This window comes from Tauraco erythrolophus, chromosome 2 (genome assembly GCF_009769465.1).
Source record: "Tauraco erythrolophus isolate bTauEry1 chromosome 2, bTauEry1.pri, whole genome shotgun sequence".
In the NCBI taxonomy this organism is placed as follows: Eukaryota; Metazoa; Chordata; class Aves; order Musophagiformes; family Musophagidae; genus Tauraco; species Tauraco erythrolophus.
Window position 1 is genome coordinate 58,775,990 of NC_141466.1, and position 26,613 is coordinate 58,802,602.

The following is a 26,613-nucleotide window of genomic DNA, read 5'->3' on the forward strand; positions in this document are numbered from 1 at the left end:
TTATACGGGATCTTCTGTTTTAGCCTTCTGGAAAGGGACGTAGTTCATGTGCACCAAAATAATTCTGAGAATCCAGTAGGGACAAGCTAAATTATGAAATTCAGATTGCTTGATAATTGCATAATTTTTCTAAAAATCTGAAATAAGTATTTTAGATTGGTGACACAAGACAAGGAAGAAATTGGTATTAAATCATTAAAATCAACTTCCGATTTCAACATTTTAACAGAAGCAGTGACAGAACAGAGCAGGTGAATAAAAAAAAGAAAGCCACCTGAAAGCTGGTCTCAAGTAAAAAAGTCATTTAGAAAGCTTATATACCATAGTTGGCCTGAAGCTACATAGGACTTCATAGAATCATAGAATGGTTAGGGCTGGAAGGGACCTTCAAAGGTCATCTAGTCCAACCCCCCCTGCAAGGAACAGGGATATCTCCAACTAGATCAGGTTGCTCAGGGCCTCATCCAACCTGGCCTTGAACGTCTCCAGGGATGGAGCATCCACCACCTCTCTGGGCAACCTGTTCCAGTGTTCTACAACTCTCATGGTAAAAAATTTTTTCCTAATATCCAACCTGAATCTACCTCCCTCTATTTTAAAACCATTACCCCTTGTCCTATCACAACTGGCCCTCCTGAACAGCCTCTCCCCATCTTTCCTGTAGGCCCCCTTGAGGTACTGGAAGACCGCTATAAGGTCACCCCGGAGCCTCCAATTCTCCAGGCTGAACAGCCCCAACTCTTTCAGCCTGTCCTCATAGGAAAGGTGCTCCAGCCCTCTTATCATCTTCGTGGCCCTCCTCTGGACCCTCTCCAACTGGTCCATGTCCTTCTTATGTTGGGGACTCCAGAACTGGACGCAATACTCCAAGTGAGGTCTCACGAGGGCAGAGTAGAGGGGGAGAATCACCTCCCTCGACCTGCTGGCCATGCTCCTCTTGATGCAGCCCAGGACGCGGTTGGCCTTCTGGGCTGCCAGAGCACATTGCCGGCTCATATTGAGCTTCTCGTCCACCAGTACTCCCAAGTCCTTCTCCTCAGGGCTGCTCTCGATCCATTCTCCGCCCAGTCTGTATTTGTGCCTGGGATTGCCACGACCCAGATGTAGGACCTTGCACTTGGCCTGGTTAAACTTCATGAGGTTGGTACGGGCCCACCTCTCCAGCCTGTCGAGGTCCCTCTGGATGGCATCCCTCCCTTCCAGCGTGTCGATGGCACCACACAGCTTGGTGTCATCGGCGAACTTGCTGAGGGTGCACTCCATGCCACTGTCCACGTCACCGACAAAGATGTTGAAGAGGGCAGGGCCCAACACGGACCCCTGAGGGACGCCACTCGTGACCAGTCTCCACTTGGACATCGAGCCGTTGACCACTACTCTCTGAGTGTGGCCATTGAGCCAATTCCTTATCCACCGAGTGGTCCATCCATCAAACCCATGCCTCTCTAGTTTAGAGAGAAGAATGTCGTGCGGGACAGTGTCAAAAGCTTTGCACAAGTCCAGGTAGATGACATCCGTTGGTCGACCCTTGTCCACCGATGCTGTCACCCCATCGTAAAAGGCCACCAAGTTGGTCAGGCACGATCTGCCTTTGGTGAAGCCATGTTGGCTGTCACCCACCACCTCCTTGCTCTCCATGTGCCTTAGCATGGTTCCCAGGAGAATCTGCTCCATGACCTTGCCAGGCACAGAGGTGAGGCTGACCGGCCTGTAGTTGCCCAGGTCCTCCTTGTTCCCCTTTTTAAATATGGGGGTTATGTTCCCTCTCTTCCAGTCATCGGGGACCTTGCCAGACCGCCACGACTTCTCAAATACAATGGCCAGTGGCTTGGCAACTTCATCTGCCAGTTCCTTCAGGACTCGCGGATGGATCTCATCAGGTCCCATGGACTTGTGCACCTTCAAGTTCCTCAGATGTTCCCGAACCTGCTCTTCAAGTACAGTGGGCGGTGGTTCATCCTCACAGTCCCTGCTAGTTCTTTCCACAGCTTGGGTGGTAAGACAAGAGGCTTTATCAGTGAAGACTGAGGCAAAAAAGTCATTGAGTACCTCAGCCTTCTCTATGTCCTGGGTAACCAGAGCACCAGTATCCTTCCGGAGGGGGCCTACATTCTCCTTGGACTTCCTTTTGTCCCCTACATACCTATAGAAGCATTTCTTATTGCTTTTTATATCCCTTGCCAAATTCAATTCTTTCAGGGCTTTAGCCTTCCTCACCTGATCCCTGGTCACTCGTACAGCTTCTCTGTATTCCTCCCAGGCTATCTGTCTCCGCTTCCACCCTCTATAGGCTAACCTCTTCATTTTCAGTTGGTCCAGGAGCTCCTTGCTCATCCACGCAGGCCTCCTGGTCTTTTTGCCCGACTTGTTCTTCGTCGGGATGCACCTCTGCTGAGCTTGGAGGAGGTGCTCCTTGAATGTGGACCAACTTTCCTGGGCCCCTTGTCCCTCCAGGGCCACCTCCCACGGCACGTTGCCCATGAGGTCCTTGAACAGGCCGAAGTCCGCCTTCTTGAAGTCTAGGGTACAGAGCTTGCTGAATGGTTTCCTTGCTGCCCCATGGATCTTGAACTCCACCGTGTCGTGGTCACTGCAGCCAAGGCTGTCCTTAAGTTTCACATCGCCCACCAGTCCCTCCCTGTTGGTGAGCACAAGGTCAAGCATGGCACCCCTCCTTGTCGGCTCCTCTATCACCTGCAGGAGGAAGTTGTCGTCCACGCATTCCAGGAACCTCCTGGACTGCCTGTGCCCTGCCGTATTGTCTCTCCAACAGATGTCAGGGTGGTTGAAGTCCCCCATGAGGACCAGGGCTTGTGACCGCGAGGCTGCTCCTATCTGGCTATAAAGCGTCTCATCTGCTTTGTCCTCCTGGCCAGGTGGTCTGTAACAGACCCCTACCGTAACATCCCCTATCCGTCCCCGTCCTCTAATCTTGACCCATAAGCTCTCTGTCAGCTCGTCCTCCGACCCCAGGCGAAGCTCCACGCACTCCAGCCGGTTGCTGACGTAGAGAGCGACACCCCCTCCTCGTCTCCCCTTCCTGTCCTTTCTAAAAAGCTTATACCCCTCCATGTTGACACTCCAGTCATAGGAGTCGTCCCACCACGTCTCCGTGATGCCAATAAGGTCGTAGCCCTGCTCATGTGCACGCATCTCCAGCTCATCCTGTTTATTTCCCATGCTGCGTGCGTTGGTGTACATACACTTTAGCTGGGCTCCCGACAAAGCCGACTCGCTGGCTGGAGCGACAGGGGTTCTCTTGGGTGGCAGCATAAGTTCATTTGAACATACCTGTGATCCTTCCTCAGCCTCTGGACCCTCGGTGCTGGCACTGGCGCCATGCTGACAGCGGTGGGCTGAACTGTGCTCCCCCTTCCCCAGCAATACTAGTTTAAAGCTTTTTGCACAAGTCTGGCAAGCCTTTGTCCAAGCACCTTCTTCCCTTTCTCGGTTAGGTGCACGCCATCTGCCCCTAGCAATCCAGGCTTCTCAAAATTTACCCCATGGTCAAAATACCCAAAGCCCTGGCTGTAGCACCAGTCCCTGAGCCATGAGTTAACCTGCCAGATACGTTTGGCCCTTGTAGATCCCTGCCCCACGACTGGAAGCACTGATGAGAACACTATCTGTGTTCACACTTCAGCTGATTACCCAAGAATTTCCGTTCAGTCTTGCTCTATTTTCCCTAGTTCCTTCCTAGATATGTTCTGGCTCTATTTTGCCTAAATAAATTGTAAACTGCATGAGAACTAAACTTGATTAAGTCTGTGAGGCACTCAGATCTTTAAATATTTGATAAATAATGCACAATAAGCTCTAATGACAATACATCAAATATGGAAGCTAAAACTAACAACAATTTAGGTAGTTTTAGCAAACAAATTGCTCATTCTAGTACAAAGCTGTTTTGTAAATAAGACACCATCTCTTCCAGGTGTTGTTCCTGCAAATAGCACTTCATAAAAGATTCAAAACATCAGGCATTTAATGATAATTCAAAAATAAGAAAAAATATGCTCCACAAATACATTAAGTTCGCACACTGTTTTCATTAGTAAATGCAGATTAAAAGTCAAGTGAGAAGATTAAAGCAAGGAAGCTGCAAGCTGAACAATTAATTGGGTCTTTGCAACTGCCTAATATGGAACTACCACTAACATCCACATGCTATGAAGACTTATTTTTACTAAGCCTTTTATATTGTTTCAATCTCTACTTACTGCAAGGAATTTTCTCTTCGTATTTACTTTATTTTTACAAAAGACGGTATCGAAAGACTTACATTCTCATCTAAGAGAATGTAAGTAAGCATGCTGCATCAAAAAAACCCAAAACTGTAATAATAGAAGGATTTTTGCATCGAAGTTCCTGTAGAGAATCATCAAGATGTAACATTCCCCTAGTAACATACTACTGATATGATATATGATCAATGAAATGATGATATATGATCAATGGAAAACACATACAAAACAGGTAACTTCAATGGAAACATTAAAAGACACTTACAAACTATTTTTATGAATGTAGTGCTAAAATCTATGCAGGTATAGATTTTATGGGTGCAAAGCAGCAGCTAGTTAGTGTTCAAAACCTGAGGTTATACTACTATTCTTATTTAGCATTTCATATCAATGTTTTTTACTAACAAATTTCTACTGGAACTGTAGCTATGAGCAGATACATAGGTGGAAGACTGTAAACATCTACATATGCTCTTCAAAACCTTTATGCATAGGTTAGTTTAAAATTAGGTTAAAAATTATAGTAAAAGCTTCTTATTACACAGAACTCTTCCTTTGATAGTCTAGCAGCTATTCAACTGGATTGTCTTCAAGTACCATCATGACTTGTTCACAGCTTAAAACACCTGCATGCAGATGTTAATTAAAGGTATTTAAAATGAAAAGACAGTCCTATATATTTTCTTTTTTTTCTATTCTGGATAACTGAAAGGTGAGACAAAAGCATTCTAAATATCAGAACATGTGTAGTGGAGGCTTCAGTAATTCCAAATGACTACAGGGTAAAAAATACTGTAATATACAGCAGTTGTAGCTAAATTATTAAAAATAAAATACATTTATTACTTTTTTCTTTTAAAAATATAGTTCATTACAAACTTTGATGCTTGGGCATATCCTAATAAGATTGCTAGGGGAGCTTTACAGGAGATGAAAGGAAGAGATCAGACCTCCACCTATGCTCTGATTTCACTCATCCCTGATTAACTTTAATATTAGCAGTTCATAAACAAAGAGTTATAGCTTCCACAAGAAGTTATCGATCCATTTATTTGAGCAACATTTCATTTAAGTGGAATAGTTGAACAGAAAAGGCTCCAATTGAAGCAGTATTACAGTGTAAATATCTAAAGCAATTGGTAACTTATCCCTTCTAAAGGTCAGCACTACTTTCAATTTACTTTCCTGATTTAAAGCTTAAAGTAATTCCATTTTAAAATAAAGAAAATAAACAAAATAGACATTACTTACTCTGCCAGTCCTAGTATTGTTTCTCTCTTGTACTGTCCATCTGCTGTAAACCTCTGCACATCCACTCCTTTGCCAAGTCCTTGCAGAATCTGAGCTTGAGTGAAATCCAGCAGTCGTTCATTGTAGTAATGCAGCTGATTTATCAAAGTAGCAATTTCTTCAGGCCAGTCTGTATAGCTATGCTGAGTAACATGCTTTGTGACCATCTGAATCAGCTCTTTTGGATCAGCCTGTGAAAATAATTGAAAACAAACTAAAAAACCCCACTGTAAATATCTGTGAAAAATTTACCATTTTGTAATTGATCCCAGTGTTCAGAATTAACATATTTTTTCCGTTTTTGAGAAGTTTTAAGTACAATAGAATTCCAAATTTTCTGTAAGGGCTATTCCACTACGACTTTAAAATTTGTCCTTTTAGAAGGTTTTAGACTATTCCATATGCTACAAACTTACCTAACCAAATAAATACTAACAAGTACTTCACTATGACTGAATTAATTTATTTTTAAAACTCTCATTTTAATTAATGTTGAACTCGGCAAACAATTGGTAAAACACTTCAACACATCAAAGAAAACTTACCAAATCTCTCCTTAATTATAAACACTACAAGTTACTTTACTCAAAAACAGAGACTCTACCTCAAAAGTAAGAATGGAAGCAATATTGCAAACTGTGTTTTTTTGTTACTGAATTACTGATACACTTCTATTATACAGAATTGACAAAAGGAATAGCTTAGCATTTTAAGTGCTAAGCCTGATACTTTCAAAGAACAACACACATTGCAGGATCTGCAAATTACACAGAAGAGGCATTGCCTATACCCTGAAACCTTCAAGTAATTAAATATTGATCACTCATGGATTACGACAACCTTTGCTTTCAAAATACCTTCATCACAAGTAAAACTTACTTTTCTGCCTTAGAAATTATGCATCAAGTGCATATTTAATCAACCACTAACTTCTGTAGTCAAAACTCCACATAGCAAAACAGTAATTCAGAACATTAAATAAATACAGTCTGCATGTTTGAAATGGAAAAGGACCATGTACTGTGGATTTCCTAATTATCTCAAGATCTGGACAGTGGCTACTTCTGGGCACTTCCACTTGAACCCAGCTGTCTATGACATGTCATCACTCAGCACACTCAATACTTTAATTTCTCTCTTCCGTGAAAAACGAGGCCACCAGCAGCACAATGTCCGCAAGGAAGCACCATGACTTCTGTGTATCACCCACTGAAGAAGGAGCACTGCCAAAAAAAGCCACCAAAAATACCTGGGGATGCCAACTGTAACTGAAATATTTTCTAAAAGAAACAGCTGATTTAACTGCTGTCATCTCAAGAATGCTGAATGTATGGGACAAATATACTTTGTTTTTATTACAGAATGATTCTGCTAAATTAGAAACTAAACTTATGAACATTAACTACAGTGCACAACACGGTAAAACACACATCACATGTTTGAACCTTGAGGCATGCTTGCGTTTTTCTATAACTTGCTGGTCATTTTAAATTGATTTTTTTTTCTTTTTTTCTTTCTGACACGCTGTTCACCAAGTTGTATTAAATGCTACAGGGCATCCTTTTTCCTCTCCATGTGATATTTTTCCAAATCCCTCTAAACATTGTAAACTCATTGATTTTATAAACAACATCAGTAGTTCTTTCAAGGTTACTTAGGAGATTGGTAACAGAATAATAAAATCTCAGAAAAGAGATAGGCAAGCAGAGCAGTGCCTCTACAATACAATTATATCAGCTGGAAACCAATCCACTGCTTATTATGTACCCTGGTATCTCATTTCAGGTGACACACTAGAAAACAGAGCATGGAGACAGGGAAAGTCAAAGCAAGATGAGGAAACCTGTTTAACATAATTGTCTAAATCCTTTGTACAGTCCACTGAGAAGGGCAAGTCTCTCTGACAACTTATGAGGGAAAATTTGCTCTCTTTTGCTAGGTTTCCCTTCTCTCCATTCAGAACGGCAGAATCCCACGACAGCACTCTTCTTCCAGTGTGCAGCCCACCAGACTGTTCATAAACTACACAAAGACAATCTTGAAAGTATTTTCAAACAAATATGGCACAACTCTTCCTTGAGAAATAGCTTCTGAAGATGAAAAGATAACATTTTTAATAAGTTTCCTGAATAGCACATAATTTTTCACCATGAGGCATAAATAAACTTTGACTATTTACAGTAACTTAAAATAATACTAAGACATGCAGATTAAAACCATTTTATTTTTGGTCCACTCTTGTCTTCAATACATTGGCCAATCATTACTTTTTAAATGTGCAAGTCCTTTTTAAAAACAAAAAACTGCCACTTTACTTCCAACCATAGCATTCTGACCAAGTTGTCACCCTCTCAAAATGACATCTATCACTACTGCCAACCTTCATTCCCGATGTGTTACATTTCCCTAAAAGCATCTGTGTGCAATCTTCCACGCTGCCTGTTTATGCTTCAAAGGAACCCCTTAAGGGTATCTAAACAGCTTAATCATTTTCCTGCTAATACTTTTGCCAAATAATACCTACGAATGTAATGAAAGTGTGCAGTTCTGCCAGGACTGGTCTCTATCACCCTGGTCAGTACTGTTTCGCTGTTTTTCTTATCTGAACCTCTTCTACCTCTTGTTTTAATAGTGAGTTGTAATAAATATAAAATAAAAAACCTGGATCAAGGACCACTATGTGATACAGTAGTACCACAACAAACAATAACGATGACAAACTGTTACAAGGAGGGAAAGAGAAGGAAGTAGAAGATAATCTGAAGAACCTGTTGTTTAAAGAATCAAAGTGGTCCTTGGATGTACATACGAAGAAGCAGAAACAAAAAAATTACTCTGATGTTTGTCACCAAGATAACTAATTTCCACTACTAAAGTTCATTTCTGGGTTTTGAAGTTCTGAATTATTTTACAAAAGGGATCGCTCCAACAAGTATCATGAGAATGATTTGAAGGATTTAAGAAACATATCATTCAGAAAGATACAAACAATGTCTTCAGAAGCAAAGTGTATTGAGTTTATTTTTGACAGAGTTAGAGTAATACAATCATACCCTGTATACTTTTATGTATATCCATACATGAGTAAGAAAAAACAGTGCATCGAACTCTTCAATCTAGGAAATAAAAGTAGGAGATGTGCTAGCTGCTAAATTATCATATATATATACACATTCCAAATAAAGAAAATACATGTTGTTTTTTCATTGCAAACAGTTGCCATGGATTGTGTTGAACTCTTTGCCACCAAATATCTTTCACACAAGTGTTGTCCTCTTTTACTCCTTACAAGACTTATGCCCTGAAATATCAGAACATGTGAAATCAAAACTTAGTTTAGAGAAAACACACAACCTGCTTCATGTAGAGCCTACACTGATATCTGATGTGAGACTTGGTTGCCTTCTCGGTTGCCCAGAGAAGTTGTGGGTGCCCCATCCCTGGAAGTGTTCAAGGCCAGGTTGGATGGGGCTTTGAGCAACCTGGTGTAGTGGAGGGTGTCCCTGCCCATGGCAGGGGGGTTGGAACCAGATGATCTTCGAGGTCCCTTCCAACCCAAACCATTCTATGATTCTATGATTCTACGACTTTCTAGAGTTTTTAATCTATCAAAAAGAATCTTTCCCAAGTTACTGTTGTTTGCAAAGCTCATCTACTGGAAACACGCACAATTTTCCTTCTCTCAGATTTGCCAATCTTTTTGTAGATTTAAGATGTTTTCTTAAATAACAATGTTGTTTGCACAGTGTCTACTAGCCAACCAATATAAGCTAAATGAAAAAATACAAACTCCAAAACTGTTTGGTATTAAGCTGCGTACAGTTTGTGTTTGGTAACTTTAAGTATTAATTCTTTCGCATCTTCAGATTTTTAATAATACATCTTTTTTAAAAGATAAGCACAAATACTTCTACATCCATTAAATAACTAATTAAACTGCACATGATACTTGTTCTAACAAATATTAATAAAGGTCATTATAGTTGTATTGTCAGTATTTAAAAAACTCTTCACAGTTTTTAAAGATCATAATAACCAGATAATAATAGTAGATGGCCATAAAGGAAATTAGCAAAGTCAGTAAAGGCTGACTCCTACTGCAGCATTCAGAGGGTTTACAAATTATTTGACTTTCTTAAAATAGTAACAGGCACTTTAAAAAGAAAAAAAATCTCTATAGCAATATGTGTAAATACAAATGAAATTTGACAGGCAAGATCAGTAAGAAGTCGTATACAACTTCTTCTCTTTCTAATACTATTTGTCAAAAAAACCCACCAAAAACCCCAAACCCCTACTTCACTGTTATCTCTGTTGGCTTTTCAGAGTCAGAAATTGTGCCTAGGTGTCCAATACCCTGCTTTGCCAGATAAATCTCCTCCAGTACTTCTTGACAGACATTTGAACGCATTTTCCTCTCTCAGATCATACAGGAAGCACGCACTGCTTCAGCGTAAAGCTAATTTAATTTCAAGGTATTAGATGTAATTTACTCAGCACTGATCAGAACAAGTAACTGTCAATATCACACCACCAGCGATTACCAGTAAGCCTCAGCTGGGGATCAGGGTCCACTCAGCTACATGTTTTAAACTAGCATTTCTCTTTGACCATTTTTGGGAGTTGCACCTGTGAAGCCCTTCAGAATCTTATATCACTGTGATACCATAAAAGCAACACTGTTTTTAAAAAAGACTAGGAGGTTTTGATTTTGGAATTTTTTCACCTTGATACCTGAAATAACCTTCAATTTGATTTTATTAATTTTTTTTACCTCCATGGCAAGTGGCTATTTCTTTTTTCTTTCAAATCTCTTCATAAGACTTAGTTTGGCCATACACATCAGGAAAAAAAAATGGAGTTGAGTCAGTTTTTTTCCTGTTTCTCTCTTGCTCAGGAAGTGGCAACAATTTTACAGCTATGGTAAGAGAGATAAACAATAAAAAGCTCTACTGTTGAACATGTTATTGAGATAATATTAGATCACTGTAACGCTATTTAGCTTGTTTACTTCTTTTAAGACTTCTTTTAATCTTTTCAATTTTTCTAAAAAGAAGTGTTATTCTTTTGCTAATGTTTTTAATATAAATTATCTTCACTCTGTAATACATAAATCACTAGGAACACTGATGAGAAAAGCTGCTTGGATCATCAAGGTTAATCCGTTCATAATCACCCTGAATGCATAACTGATGTTGTGGACCTTTATGGATTAAAGTTGCAAAGCATTTCCATCACCTTTGGACTGTCACCTTTTGGTAATGGTCAAAAGCTGCAACTGCAGTGAGCCACAGGATTCCGAATGAGAAGGCTGAGGACACAATCAGTTGTGTCCAGATCCTTGTAACACCAGATTTGTTCTAAACTTTTTAAATGAACCTAAGAAAGAGATCATGCTACAGAGGCAGACACATACACCAAGCCAAACTCTAATGGTCAGCAACACTAGGAGATGACAGCACATGAGCAAAGCAAGAGACACTGGGAGCAGGGTGTAAAATTCTTGCACTTTGATCGCTATCCTGCCTCAGTTGTTGCCCGTCTCCAGCGCTTCTAAGGGAATCAATCTACACCTCTAGAAAGCACTTCCATCTCATGGAGAAGAGGAGAGCTCTCCCTAATCCTTGTAGCAAGACGCATCAGAATAAAGTTGCACAAACTACCAAAAAAATGAAGTAGAGCTGAGCTGAGCAATAAATCCTCCATTATCAAGCATACAGGTAGGTCTCATACATTCAGACAACAGTAAAACATTTTTCTATTTCAGCTTTATAATCTTAAATGATCCATCAGAAGTTTTTGTAACATATTCTAACGTCTCAGGTATATTTAAGTATAACGATTTTAAAGCCTGTTCACACTCTTAAAAAAATGCCTGTCACCACAGCACCGTATATGGGTGATGCAAACAAGCAATTTCATACTGTACTGAAAAACATAGATTTGGATTTTGTAGATCTGGGAACACAGCCATGGACTCCAATTCCCTAGCTTCCCTTCTCACCTTCACCACAGATTCCATCCAAGTTTCTCTTTTTTTCCCAAGAGCTGAAACTGGATGTTTTAAAACTTTATTCCACATGAGTGGCTGTAGAAAACAGTAAGCGGCTCCTGGATCCCAGTCTAAAAGCCAGTACCATCAGCTCTCACTTAATCTGATCAAGTTTAAAACTCTCCCAAAATTAAACATTATATGGACATAACTTACAACATTTTATGCAAAATGCAGATTACACAGGTGACTGAGGCCTTCACAGTCCTAGTTTGCTTAGGTGTTTAAGGCGAGTCTTAACTTAAAAGGGTTGTTTGAATTTCTGGGGATATTAGTGAAAAGAATATAGGTATGTTTGCAGTGAAATTAGTATAGACTAATTCAAGACAAAAAACCAATCAAAACCAAAAGAGTTGGGGAATTACGAGAGGAACGTGAAAACGCAGGTAAACAATTTGTAAATTTGTTTTGTAAATTTTAAATTTGTAAACTTGCAATTTCAATGAAATTGGAACTAATTAGATTTGTTTCCAAAGTCCTGCTTTCTTCCACTATCAGGCGATACGGACCTACAGTAACAATTCAAACTGCAAATATACGATCATAAATGACATTTCACGCACATGTGTTTTGTCGCTTTACGAAGAGAAATACATTGGGAATACAAAATCTACAAAAAGCTGGAAAATTATAGTTTCAAAACTAGAGTCTAAAAGGAACAAACCATCTCTTTGTGTTGTTTTCTCCATGGATGTTTTGGGGTTTTTTAGTAGAAGAAATGTTCTATGTTTTGAATAAGCAATGCTGAAACTTAATAGTTGAAAACTGAAACACTCGGATAGGACGGCAACATACGCCACTACTGCTTCAAGACCGTTACGTTGGAAACTAACTTAATCTTATAAGGACAAAAAGTTGCCCAAGATGCTGGTATGATTAAAGATATAAAGTGGAATCCCAGGAAAATTTTCTGCTGACAAAACCCTAGAAGAGATTGAATAAGAAAGGATTGAGAGTTAAACTGCTAGTTTTGAATTATAAATCAGATGTTGCTAGCACAAAACCTTAAAATAGTATTATCTGTTGGTTTTATTTCTGCTTCAGAAATTACACTGAAGATGGTATTAGAATTGGGCTAAGCAGTGTATAGCATCTATTATGCAAAACTATGTTCTGTAGGAATTTTTTTAACCCTATTTGCAGAGGTACCACAATCACTGACTAGAATTATCAGAATACTCAAAACCAGGAAGAAAATGCAGTTAACTTTTGATTTCATCTGTACATTTTATTTTAAAGTCAGTCACCCATCACAAAATCAAGTCATATAGTCAGCCAAGGTATCTGCAGTACTTACAGACTATTGAATGTTATTATCTGCATATTAGTCTAGAAATTGCCTTGAATTTTTACTGAAGATATTTTCAGGTAAACTCTGAACAGATGAAACTTGGTTACAAAAGTTACACATGATCTTTTCACAGCCAGTAGCAGAAGAAACAATGACAACAAAGTGACTTTAAGGCAAAAAAAGCCACCAGGTCTAAGTTACAATACAGAAGCCAGTACTGCTGCAGGAAAAAAAAAAAAAAATGCAAGAGGTTGCTGAAAAAATGCAAGAAGTTATAAAACATAAAAATAGTTTGAGAAGTTGTCCAGGCAGCTGTTTCTAGAGTTCTGTTACACGACTTGTGTCTGAAGGGTTGAACAAATTGCTCTAGTGCTCTGTTTAAAATGTTGTGGGTTTTTTTTGCTTGCTATTTCAGCAAGAGTGAGGAATAATTCGTCCCAAGAGACAATGTTTTCATAGTTTCTTTTCTACCTCCTGTTCTTTTACAGACTCTCTCTCTTATTGGGTAACAATGATAAGTTGAGCTTAGGTAGAAAAACCTCATCTCATCATTTCACCTGGAAGTTGTTTTAGTGGAATTAACACATGATATACAAAAGGTTAAAGTGTCAACTGAGAGAACATCTCTGTAAATAGAAGATTACTACATAGTTTTGAGTGAAGTACTGACTAATTCATAGTACATAATTCATTTCCCATTTACAGTCAGCATTATTCTCAGTAAATAAAGTCACAGCTTAGGTAATTAGCCTAACCTTCTGTCTATCTTCCTTTTCTCTAAATAAAAAATAAAAATCACTGTGCTTTCTTTTTGAATAAATTATGTTAGCGTATATTCTTTTAGAATATGTCTTTAATTAATCTTGACCTATACAGCAGCAGCTGTAGTCAGATACAGATTCTGGGACAAGCATACACTCCTACTGTTAAATTTCATTGCAATATGATACAGTTTAAGTACAACACAGTATCCTTTTAATTTGTACAATTACTTGACTGGATACATACGAATATTTCTATATTTTAATAATTTAAAGCTTGAAAACTAAATATTCCAAGAGCTACATGACAAAACAAAACATATAATTTCCTCTTCCCTGACAGTTATTAAAAAAACAGAAGTCAAATATTTTTTCATCCTAATCCAGAAGTGCTGTTAGCACTTCTGATTAGAGGCATGAATTTCTCAGTGACCACATTCTCTTATGGTGATGTATATCATTAATAGCTTCTTAGGCTAAATTTATAAAGGGTAATCTAGTATTTATCCTCAACTCTCTAAGATGAAAAAAACAACCAACAACAAAACAAACAAAAATGCCCACCAACAACCAACCAAGCCACCAAAAACCAGAGATGGAGGAGCCAGCTCTCTCACTTGATGGGAATTTAGCATTGTCTGAAAAATTACCTCTATCGCCAACCCAGAGAGGTAAAAATTTGCTAAAATATTTTGTGTTGTATGATAAAGGGAAAATTTCAATCAGGCTGTTTGCAAAATTAATGATGCTTAGTCACTGGAGAAAATAGCTACAGAGCACAGAAAAGGAAAGTAAAAAGAATAAAAAGCCAATTGACTACAAGAAGATTGCTTCAAAAAGCTGTTGGTCACCTTTATACTGTTTCCCAGCGAGGAATAAAACCCTTTGGAAGAAGGAAAGCGTTAGTACTTATCCCAACTACCTCCCTTGCATGAAAAGCCACAAATATGTCTCCAGAGGAACAGAGGCAAGTTAGACCTCAAACCTCTGCTGAAATGAAAGGCTGGTTTGAAGATCCTCTTTTCTAAAGGAGTATTTCTGAACAGCTGGCTCAAGAACAACACTCGCTCTGCTTTCAGAAGTAGGACTTAACAGAATAACTTATATAACCCTTGAGAAATAAAAATAAGCAACACTGTAACCATCTCTTTTTCTTAAGCACATTTTATCTTGAAGAAATAAAACCAGGGGATGGGAACCAACCAAACAACTATTTAGCAATAGCTCTTTTCTGAGTCACCTAAATATTATTTAGTCCCAACTAAGAATGGTGATGCTTTGTACCGTTGTGTGCTTAACCAAGAAATATGAGGACCAGTGAAATGCTGGCTTATCTATATCAAACACACTTCAACCAAAACAACATAGTTGTCACAATCTGACTGAATTGTCACTAATTGCTCTATTACTATTTCAGGGATCATACTGGAAAATGTTCAAAAATGTCCATAAGGACTGATAGTTCAGAAGAGCTTACTTGAGCTTTAAGCCTTCAAACATAGTCATGTTTAGTGAGCTCTCAATTTCTGTTAGCTTAGATATTAATTCATCTAAAAAAATGTGTGTTTATTTGTTGAGACATCACTGAGGAATAAGCAAATCAATGAAGAAAACTCACAAAATGTGATAGGCCAAAGAGGAAATTAAAAGTGCTAAAAAGAACACGGAAAGTGTCTTATAAAGAACAGTAAAGCTAATAGCAAAAGGTTCTGAAAAGTCACTTCAAATCAAGGAGCCAGCTAGAGAAGTGGTAGGTAGGATCACTTGGTGACAAGGTGTGAAAGGGGCATTCATGGATAAATCCACAGCAGAGGAAATCAATGAGATCTTTGTGTCAGCCTTCACTGCTGAAGATGTGAAGAAGAGAGAGCAGAAGAGCTCGATGAGTTAAAAGAAAACATCTGGGAAGTGTCAGACCAATTAGGTAAGTTATGTGCTTGCACAGCACCATGACTAGATGGCTTTCACCCCTCTGTTCTCAAGGAACAAACATGCAATTACGTCAAATGGCAGGCTAAGGTGCATCAACATACATTATAAAAAAACCCACTGTGCCAGAGTGCAAGTCCCATCTGAAAAATGGATCTCAAGGGGATCCTCACAGGGATCACAGACCAGCCAGTCTGTTTTCCATCCCTGGCAAGACAGTAGACTCTTTAACAAAGAATAAGACCACTGAGAACGTGCATTAACGGAGTTTGGTGTGAAAGAGTCAGCATGGCCTCTGTAAGGGGAAATCCACTTTGCTAGCTTGCTGGAGGGCTATGAGGGTGTCAATGAGCACATAGACAAAGGGAATTCTGTGGCAAAACATATACAGATCTGCCAAAATTCTTTGAGAAGTTTCCCCACCAAAATTTAAGTCAGGAAACAAGTTGTCAAGGGATTAGAAGAAAGGTCCTTTTATGAACCGAAACCCAGTGAAAGGAGAGGTGAAAGTTTAGTGATCGCTTTTCAGTGATCCTTTAGTGGAAGGTTTTGAGACGACTTTTATTCAAAATCTCTCATCAGTGACCTGAAGAAGGGATGAGCAATAAACATTTAAGTTTTCTGATTATATTAAGCTCTTTGAATTATTCAGATGTCATGCTACATATCAAGACTTCAGTGTATTGCTTACCATAGTATTTCTAAGAAAGAAAAAAAAAAAAGAAAAAAAAAAAACACAAAGAAAACTTCTCCCAAGATCACTTCTTTGTCTGTCAGTAAACATCTAATTCATGGTGCCTTTCCTCACCACTCTCCCTCCCCCTGGTTCTCCTCCCCATCACAGACTCCACACACATGCAAGAAGTTCAGTGGGAGAGAGAATAGTGAAGGGTAGATTCAAGGGAGTTGTACTCTCAATTTTGCTTTTGGAACTATCAGACATGCACTGGACTTAGAAACAGAAGCATGTACCAAATGAGATAGATTTCCCTCCCCCTGCAAGTATTAATGAGTAATAGTATTTTAACACATACAAGCAAGCAGGCTGGTATATAAAAAGATAAGAAGTGCTCGGCACAAACAGCAGCATGAAAAGGAAGTGGAGCAACCTAAAGACCAGCAAAGAAACTTGAACCTGATGCAAAACATACAACAGAAAATTCAGCAAAGGAGAGAAACTACACTGCCAAAGGACATTTGCTAGTTTTCAACACAACTAAACAAACAGAAAGAAGGGCCAAAGAAGAGCCAATAGCTTGAATAAGGACTCAAAAAAGTAACAAAAGTAAAGAAGGTCATGTTTTAAGTCCATAATAAGTCAACAGTACAGAGCACTACCATTTTACCATCTACAGCAGACTTAGTGCTCGCCACTGAGTCTACGAATAAAAAAATTGAATGTCGAGACAGAGTGAAACAAGATCGTCTGTCACAGTCAGTCAGTACTGCACTCAGTATTAATAGACTCCAGTGAAACCTCATGTACACAAATCCGATTTGATATTAAAAATGTACATTTTATTTCTAGTAAGTTAAGTTCATAATTTAGGCATGTGACAGGATACTATTATTAAACACAAACCAACAAGCAACCATTTAATGAGGATTTGATTTCCAATGAGAGATTACCTCGTGTGTATAAACATAACTTCTAGCTGCAGTGCCATGTAATAAAGTTAAAGCCATTAGAGCTCATATAACACGGGTGATACATCTGGTAGCCCATAAGATCTGCCTCTCTTCCTCCTCCAGCACACGGCCTTCTTATATGGTATTGATTCCAGTTCAAATTAAGTCTTTATTTTCAACATCCTACATTCAGAATATTATCTAAAACTGTAGCATAAGACCATGGCTGGGAGTTCTGCTTCTCTGGCTTAACTGTAGTTATAATTAAGGTCAGCTTTATGCAAATAAGCAACAGAACTGCTGTGGGAGCCAGATCAAGCCTGCAGAATGAACTCTTGTAAGATCAACACAAATTTCTACATATTTAGTCCCAAGTTCAAAGCATTCTTCTTTTGACCTTTCTTTCATTAATGAAAAAAGAAGATAAACCACATATCAGCATATAACAATTTAAGAACTGTTCCATATACTGTTTTTCCCCTATGGGAAAGAAGATGAGAGATAATAAGACACACATGACAAATCTGTCACAGTCACTTAATGCACTTAAAGCCTACAGATGCCATTGCGGTGAGGGCAGTATAAAGACAAAGCCTAAATACAGTCCTGTGAAGGAAAATGTGAATAGACAGAAACAACGGTCTAACAATGACAGGAATAAAGAGAAACAGTACAGGAACTAAAACACACAACAGCTGTGATACAAACAGAGAGAGAAAACAAAATAAAACAAAACAAAAGCCTGCTTTGTAGACAGCTAGTTTATGTGAGGTGAAAGCAGACTTAATTCTGCCTCCTACAGAGAGATTGATAGAGCTTTCCCCAAGCAGCAAGCAACAGAAAAGGGAAGCAGGTTAAGTGCGTAGAGCACAAGTTCACTGTGTATATGCACCCTTTCACATAGTGACTCAAAAGCCAGTTATATCAGGCTGCTTAACTGTGGAACTGAACTCCCAGCTTCTTCACCAACTCTGGCCTGCATCAAAAGCATCACTAAGAAAAACCTCTAACATCGCTGTTTCAATATATTGCCAGTTGCAACTCACAAAAAGACAGGAATCAAATTCATTTTCTTGAATGAAGATAACAAGTAAAGGAATCAAATAAAAACCTAAGAATTTTCTGCTAACAGCAACTTTCCTCATCCGTTATTAATTGCAAAATCCCCATTTTCCTCTGCAACTTAGCAGTATTTGTTAGAACTCTCACTTGATCCTCCAAGAAAAAGCTTGCCCTTCTGCTAAGGTCCATAAAAACCACAGAAACAAAACCACCTCTTCAAAACCCCAGAAACATCTCAGCATTAGATTGTTAGCATGAGGACAGGAACATAACATATTAATTAACCTCAGGGTAATTAAACTTTTTCATTACTTTCTAGAGTAAATAATCTCCCAGATACATTTATTCTGGTCACTTATCAGATCACCAGGAGCGGACAAATGAGGAGATAAGCTATTAAAAGTAAAAATTATCCAGCAAATTTCTTGCTCAGCTGTACAGCTTTTCTTCTCATTTATCAAGCCCGGGAAGTAGTGAGCAGTGAATCAGAGCGGCAGTGGGGACACACTCTTCATGCTGGGCAAGCAAGGTTCAGCAGCAGCCAAAACACTGCTGTGTTATCAACGGTTCTAGCCACATATGCATAGCACAGCACCATAGGGGCTGCTACGAAGAAATTTAACCTCATCCTTGTCAGGCCCAATACCGACCTAAACCAAAAATAAATATAGCTTCTCAAAGGGTAATGAGTCTCCTCACATCAATGCTTTCCACAGCCAGTCCATTTCTGGAAATTTTGTTCTCTCCTTCTGTCTGTCATTATTCTTACAGGCCTTTATCTGTGGTTTTATTGGTTGCAGAGCTCCTTTAACACCTTCCTCAGGATAAAAAGCTAATATAGCTCAGATGCCCTAAACTATAACTATTATGTTGATATTATTATAACAACTAAAATTCAAAATTGTCTTGGGTACAAAACAAAAGTAGTACTTTACACCCAAATCCCTTTGTTTCTCCTTATATCAGAGTAATAACTTCATCAGAAATAGAAATTATCAAGCTGATTTCCTTTTGGACATCAACAGTACAAAAAAGTTAATGAGAATTTCTGGCAATTTATGATTCTGTTTTGATGTGCAGATATTAGCTATCAGCGTTTCACATCACAGAAAAAAAAAGTTTTTTAAAAAAAAAAAAATCAAGCCTTCCTTCAACAGACTGAATCATTCTTTCAAAATGTCTCTCCTGACAAGTCCTAAAAGTCCTTCTTAGCCAGCGGAAGAGGAACGCCCCCCCACCACTACTTCCCATTATCCTTACGACACATCTGTCATTTTCATTCTGAGAACATTTCTCCCATTATGCCAGAAGTGCTCATGTACTCTTTTGAAAGATTTATACAATGTTATTTTAAAGCAAATACAGGAAGCATAGTCTTCTCCATGCTCCTATACAGCTTCTTATAAATTCAGCTAGAGTTTTCAGACAGGATACTTGACTCAATGGACTAGAGAAATGTAGTTAGTTCTGTTAAACAGAAATATATGCTCTATGATCTTGAGGATCCACCTTCCAACAATGTGGCTGAAGTGCTAGATTTTGGTATTTACTGAATATGTAAAGGTTTAGAACACGGGGGGAAAAAGGATTGGTTATATACCTCCATCTACAAAAATACACTCAATTATCTTCTAAGAATAACACATAGCTTTAGTTAAAGGACTTAGGGACACGCTTCTGTTTTGAGAAACAGTCAGAAGATAAAGTTGATGCAAGACACTAGTGGCATGAGCTGGAACACAATCTACTACGGAATGACATCTACAACTGAGTTTATCAACTTCATAAAAGTTTGTCCCATAAAAGTTTAAGATCAATTCTCCCTCACCAAGCTCTTAAGAAACACAAATATAAAGACCATGGCTAGATCTATTCCCACAGATAGCAACTGGTAGGGTATTGAGGAAAGCAACTTGGAAGCAGAGGCACTTATTACCAGCATCTACGAGGTACATTTAAACAAACAGCTGTTTTGCAGTGGAATCAAAGCATCTAAGTCTGTTTTGGTTTTTTTTTGTGGTTAAAAAGATGTGTACTTATTTTGCTTAAAAGCATCTGTTTCTATTTGTCCTTTTCAACTTCAGTGACACTTCCTCACTGGATGCCCTAGGAATTAGTAACAACGAATATATTCTCCTGTGTTGTTTCCTTACTGGGCATTCAGACCTCTTTTTTTGTTGTTGTTTTTCTTTTTCTTGGTGTGCTGTTCACTCAGGATCTTCTCATACAGTTGTTTTCAAAAGCTACTGTTTAAGAGTAGTTCTTATACATAGCACATACTCTTTTTAGTAAACAACTTAGAATCCACTGCTTATCACAGTCACATACAATATTTTACCAAGATGGAATAAAAGATTTAGCCAAAGATTGTATCAGTTAACAGATAAACTACATGGTGCTATGGATAGGACTTTGCTTATTAAGCAGCAATTGGAGTAGAATAGTTCATTCTTTAACATCTCTGTCCTCATTCCTACGACTTACTCTTTCAAAAGGCGTCATATCTCTTTTTATAAAATAAAACGGTCTAAAGAAGCTAAACTTGAAAAAAAAAAATTATTGCATCAAAGGTGTCTTGCAGTATGTGGACCTATGCTCAGAGAAAGCTATTTAACAAACATAAATGAATTCCTCACAACCAATATATTTTTCAAGCCCCATGAATTTCAGTTGTGGGCTGTTTTCCTTTAACTTCTAAACAGAAGATGGCGGAATGCAAATTTCAGAAGAAATATGAACGGCTGTCTAATTGCAGAACTGGGTGAATACCAAAACAGGCTTTCCTCTGCAAATAAAGAGTCATTCTGCACATAGAAACAAATCTTCTCTCATGCCACACTGGTGATTAGTGATCTCTCTTCTCAGAAAACTTGTGACTAGAAGTGTTGTTTTAGCTGTAATGCAGAGCTAGGCTGAAAACCAAACAGTCCAGAGAGTTTCTACACAGGAGGAAAGAACTGGTGTAACTTCAGAAAAGCTCTCTTGGAGTGGCAAAGAAGAGTTTTTACTCAGGTGTCTTGGTAGGAATGGCAACTGGTGCCTTACTAAGGTCTGATATGTCACCTCTTCGATTAGTTCAGAGTTTACCATGTAACTGCTTTAATTGCAGGCGATGAAAGAGAAGCAAAGCCGTGCCGTTTCAAAAAGAGACACTTGTCAAAAGAAATCAACACATTCATCAATGAATGAGGAGGAATCTTCTAAACACTGTATGTAAACTAAAAAAAAAAAAAAAATCCCACACCTCATGGAAGGCTATGGAAACTTTTTGAAGAGCACCATTCTTGTTTAAATAGATACTTGACTCTTCCTAGGAAGTACTATAACGTATAAGTATTGCAAGATGACAGTATAGCCTATGCTTGTTACTGTTCAGTGTTTATAAGCTACTTTGAAGACTGACAGTGCTGTTACCTATAAATGAGTCTTGATATTGTGCTTCAAAAACTCTTCCACAATTTGTGAAGTACTTACCTGTTTACAGCACTGTAGAAGAATAATTACGTGTAACTTAACAGGCTGCTCACAGTGTAAGTCAGATCAGCTCCTTAACAGGCTTAACTTATGTAGTGGCTTTTTAGAACAGTTTTAATGCTGCACATTAATGAATATGATTTTAAAAAGAAAGAGTACTAACCCTGTAGAGAGGGTGGCATTTGTCCTTGAAACATGGTGCCAAACGAGCATAGATCTGCAGGCTATAGTAATAACTTGCCAGCTGGAGAGATAACGCAGAATGTAATTGCTTTTCAAAGCATTTGTTGGCATCTACCACCTAGGAGAAAAAGAGCATTAATTTAGATGAAAGAATTAGAAAGCATACAACATTAAGTGCACTAACTTTCTAAAAAGCTACTTGCTGTGATTTAGGAATAGCTCTGACTATGTTTTTATGGCACAGAAGTAAATCAGTAACCTACACACACACAAAGATAATTCTGCATTATGATGTTCTCCCCTCCTTGCACAAACATCTAACCAAATCAATTTTCCAACTACGCTGCTTCTATACCACAAAGTTGCTATCCATAATTCTGAGTTACATTAGAACTGTCAGTCAGGTGGCCCAACTACTATTTTAAGTAAGAAAATGAGTCTTTTCACCAGTGCCGTGCTCATAAGCCAATCGCATTTGTTCAGTTTCCTTTAAATGCACCAGCCCAATCTACAAAAATGTGTATTTAAACGAATTCAAAGACTTAGATTTTAAAATTCTGAGGAAATTACAATTTCTTACAGAATTTTGAATGAATAGTCTTTCCTGGCAAAAACATGCAAACAAAACCACTGTCAACATACCTGCGGCAGTGCAAGGAGATAGGCAAGAGACAAGGCTGTATCATTTGGTAAAGCATCGCTTGCCAGTTGTAGCAGAACTGCAACATATAGGGAATGGAAATTAAGCTTTGATTACTGACCCATCTAGCCTCAACAGTTAGCAAATGAAATGTTTTCAGTGTAACCACTTTTTATTAGACACTAGCTTGAAGCACTCTATACATACTTAATTAGACACTTATCAGTACAATCCAGAAACAGATAATATGTAATTAAACTGCAGCACAGCTTTACCTTGACTTCCAGGCAAAGCATTTGATGCATTAACCAAATAAAAATGAGACTATGCAGTAACAGATGCTAAACAAAGCCACTAAAACATCACCTGTACTGATTTACGACAAGTAAATCTTTTGCTTGTAAAATCAAGACAGCAATGCAAGTGTTCGAAGATACCAATCAGAGGAATGGTACAAAATGTCTTCCCTTCAAGCCTGAGCTCTAATTCACTTATCACTGAACACAACAAACCATATTAAAAACCTCTGTCTTAATCAGAAAGAAAGAAAAAAAAAATATAAAGATGCAAGTATTATATGAATTTTACATAAGATCAGTGAAACGCCAAAACCAGGTCCTGCCACATATTGCACACAGAAATTCAGCACAACAACATAGTCAAAATTAATGCATCGAAGAGTTATTATTCTGATTATCAAAAGATATGCTTCTGGTAAAACTGACATAAAAATTACCTGCTTTTCCTACATTACAGATACTAAACTTGTTTTTTTGTTTAAAAAACCCATTATGTTTTACATTACGCAAACAGGAGAACCAATACACAGACACAATACGAGTGCCCAAGATTTGTTAATTAGCAACAGGATCGCTTGTTCATGCAGTTATCTCTTCCTGTGCTAAAGTCAAGCATCACTGTGGTTGCTATGAAAGTTCCAACAAACAATTACAGAATAACGATTCTTCTGATACACTTAATATTCAGTTTTAGGGGTAGAGAATATAAATTCCTAGCTCCAGAGACAATTTGAAAAAAATCTTATAAAACCTGGACCAGAAATTGCATAAGGAATTTTAAGTATACCAGGAAAATAACATTGTGGTTTCCTTTTTTTTTTTTTACAGATGATATTATTCTTACCATCATCATCTCAATCACTAGAAGCCATCAACTAGCAATTTAGCTCTTTGTTTATTTTAAGAAAGTCTCAAATACCTATATTGCCACATTATGCAAACTACTCTTGAGGGCACGCTGGCAAGAAACCTGATTACTTTACACACACAGATCTCCAATGAATTCTTCATTCCAAAGAACGATTTATAAAAGGCTTACTGACCAATTACAATTTCCAGATTATCATTCATTTGCCATCAGCCTGAAGTGGATTTACACGCTGGACCTCAGCCAGATACAAAACCCAAATTTCTATGCAACAAGTCATCACAGAGGCTGACTACATGGCAATACGTCACAGTTACTGCAAATACAAGCCTACATACTCCTACAGCATCTATGCTCTGTGCTTCAAATGGCTTCTATCAATAGTTTCTTGCTGCTGACAGTTTATTACTGCTACATATGAAATAACCTTTATGCTGTCCAAGCAAAGATAATAGGACTCTAGAAATATCTAATATTAAAATATTGATGAATTAGTTTGCAAAACTGTTATTTCCTACTCTGAGCACAAGTAAAGCTACTTTACATGTCCTTAGAACCACTTCTAGTTAAACAAAAAAAAAAAACCTGAGAGGAGGGAAAAAAGAATTTGAGCCCTCTTCTCCATTTCTCTGGAAAATTAATGATCGTAAAGCCTCAGGAATACATAATAAATTGTGGGTTCTCTTCCAACCTAACATCCCCACATGACAACTGCCACACTAGCAAAAATTTATCTTCACTCTTCTGATAGCAATCATGACAAAGAACACAGCATCAATATAAGGCCAGAAAACAATATGACTTTATTCATGCCTTTGCATGAAGCTCAACACAAAGGCATCTCAGTTGCCAGAACGTACTTAAGACCACCTGCCTCCACTGTCACCCCTTCTAAGAAAAAAAAAATCCCCTGTACTGATTCAATAAACATAAATTTCTGTGTGCTTGTGTGCAGATAAGAGTTCATGCATCCATATACAGATGCATACTTTATAGATATACAAACACATGTGTATACACAAAGACTCTTTTCATACAGTTTTCTGTCTCCCAGTGAAGTCCTACAGGAATTCCCTGATGTCTAACAGGACCAAGTTCAAATGGCAGGCTATGGACACTAGCAGGGTGCCACTCTGTCCTCTCGTACATCTTCACAAAATTTACAGTAACTTAGTATCATTTCAGACCACTGCCAAATTTGAAATTTGCCAAAGGGATTAAATGTTACAGGGTTGGCAAACCAGGGAGCACAGGCAGTGACAAACAGCCAACGCTGTTGTCCCACAAGCAATATTTCCTTAGGGAAACACCAAAATAATATTGATTTTATAAATAATTTTTATCTCCAGTGTAGGTGTCTATGTCACAATCCTGTTTGGAAGGCAAAGTAGGGAAGATAATGGTTTATTTGTGAAAACTGGAATTTATGAACATCTAGGAAGCTTCAACTCTTTTTCCATGTTTTTTTCCCTGAAAAAAAATGCAAAAAATTGCTTCAAGTCTTCAATTGTTCCAAAATCTCACTAAACTGCAAAGTATATATTGCAGTTAAACAGCCATATCTGCAACAATTACAAAATCATGGAAAACATTAAGCTATTCAAGTTTAGTACCTAATCTGGTTAAAACGAAATGCAGCTGTCAACTGTAGTAAATTCCCATTCAGATCTCATCTTCAACCTCCCCATCAAATCCCTAAGGGCTATGGAGAAAGACAACTACAGTTAAACAGAGATGCACAACACTGCCTTGGTCACGCTAAGCCTGGATGCACTATAACGGCACAACTGAGGAAAGAGTGTTTTACTGGAATCAAAGTGATGGATGTTAACACTTCACTGGAAAATGCTCAGTCTAACACCTACATCCAGATAGAAAGGACAAGAAAAGTCCAAGTTCAAGACTTGTGACTCTACCAAACCCATAAAAGAAGAAGCAAGCATTATCTCAAGTTTCATCACGCACGCTGCCTCTGGGGAGGGTGTTTAGCGATTCCCTCACACCTGGACCATGACAGACTTTGAGGCTTACTTCAACTTCTCCTAAGACAATGTGCTAAGTACAAGTGGGGTTTCTTTGCTAAACTGCATCTTCTTCCAAGTTCGTTGATTCCTCTAATGGAGCTGAAACCTGCTGCTGTAGCTGTCCTAGAAGACAGCTAGAAGGAAACAAACAGGATTCCAACTCTAATTAATTTAATTAATTTAATTTAATCAAATTAAAACTGCTGTGTTAGTGTTAGTTACTAATATCATAGCTAGTAACTCATATTAACATTCCAGTTTCACATGGCAAAATCCTCCCAAAACCTTAGAGTAAGCCTGAAAATATGGGAAAAAAAAAACCCTCAATAATAAATGGAGTCCATATCTGAGCGATTTTTTTATTTTAAATTTTGGCAGTGTGCTATTAATATGCACATTTTCAAGCTCCACAATCCTGAAAGTGTTAACTAATCATAAGACCTTCCATTGGAATTGATCAAGTAAAGCATTAAGAAGGGGGAAGAGGTGGTATCCAATACCATTTATCCAGGGCTAAATGCATTACAATTAGCAATTTGCAATTCCATTCATTCACAGAAAGCTATGTTACACTTATTTGGTAAGAACACTGTCTACCAAAAAGTGTCATACAGCAGGATTGCTGAGTATAGAATAAATACAGCTCAATTTTCCAGAGGAAAACACAGACCTCAGTTCCATAGCACAGTTGAAAGGACTCATACGTGAAATTCAGATTCTATAGAGTAAGAGTGGCGGAAGAGAACGGAAGTATTAAAACGGTAAGAACAATAGTCTGCACACGTAAGAGGAGGAAGACAGAGGATCAAAAACCAAAGCCAGAATCTAAAATTTTTTTTCTTCAAGCAAAAGTCCCCAAAACTGAAA

At 38.2% G+C, this 26,613-nt stretch overlaps 1 protein-coding gene across 1 annotated transcript in view; it reads right to left on the reverse strand.

Annotated features, from left to right (window-relative positions):
* Positions 1 to 26,613, reverse strand: part of NBAS (NBAS subunit of NRZ tethering complex) — a 189,876-nt gene that overhangs the window by 71,922 nt on the left and 91,341 nt on the right. Inside the window, exons 39-41 of the mRNA XM_086631399.1 lie at positions 22,558 to 22,634; positions 21,896 to 22,033; positions 5,496 to 5,725 (exon numbers count right to left, since the gene is read on the reverse strand). Of these exons, the coding sequence (XP_086487525.1) occupies positions 5,496 to 5,725; positions 21,896 to 22,033; positions 22,558 to 22,634 (445 nt within the window). The remainder of the gene's footprint in view (positions 1 to 5,495; positions 5,726 to 21,895; positions 22,034 to 22,557; positions 22,635 to 26,613) is intronic.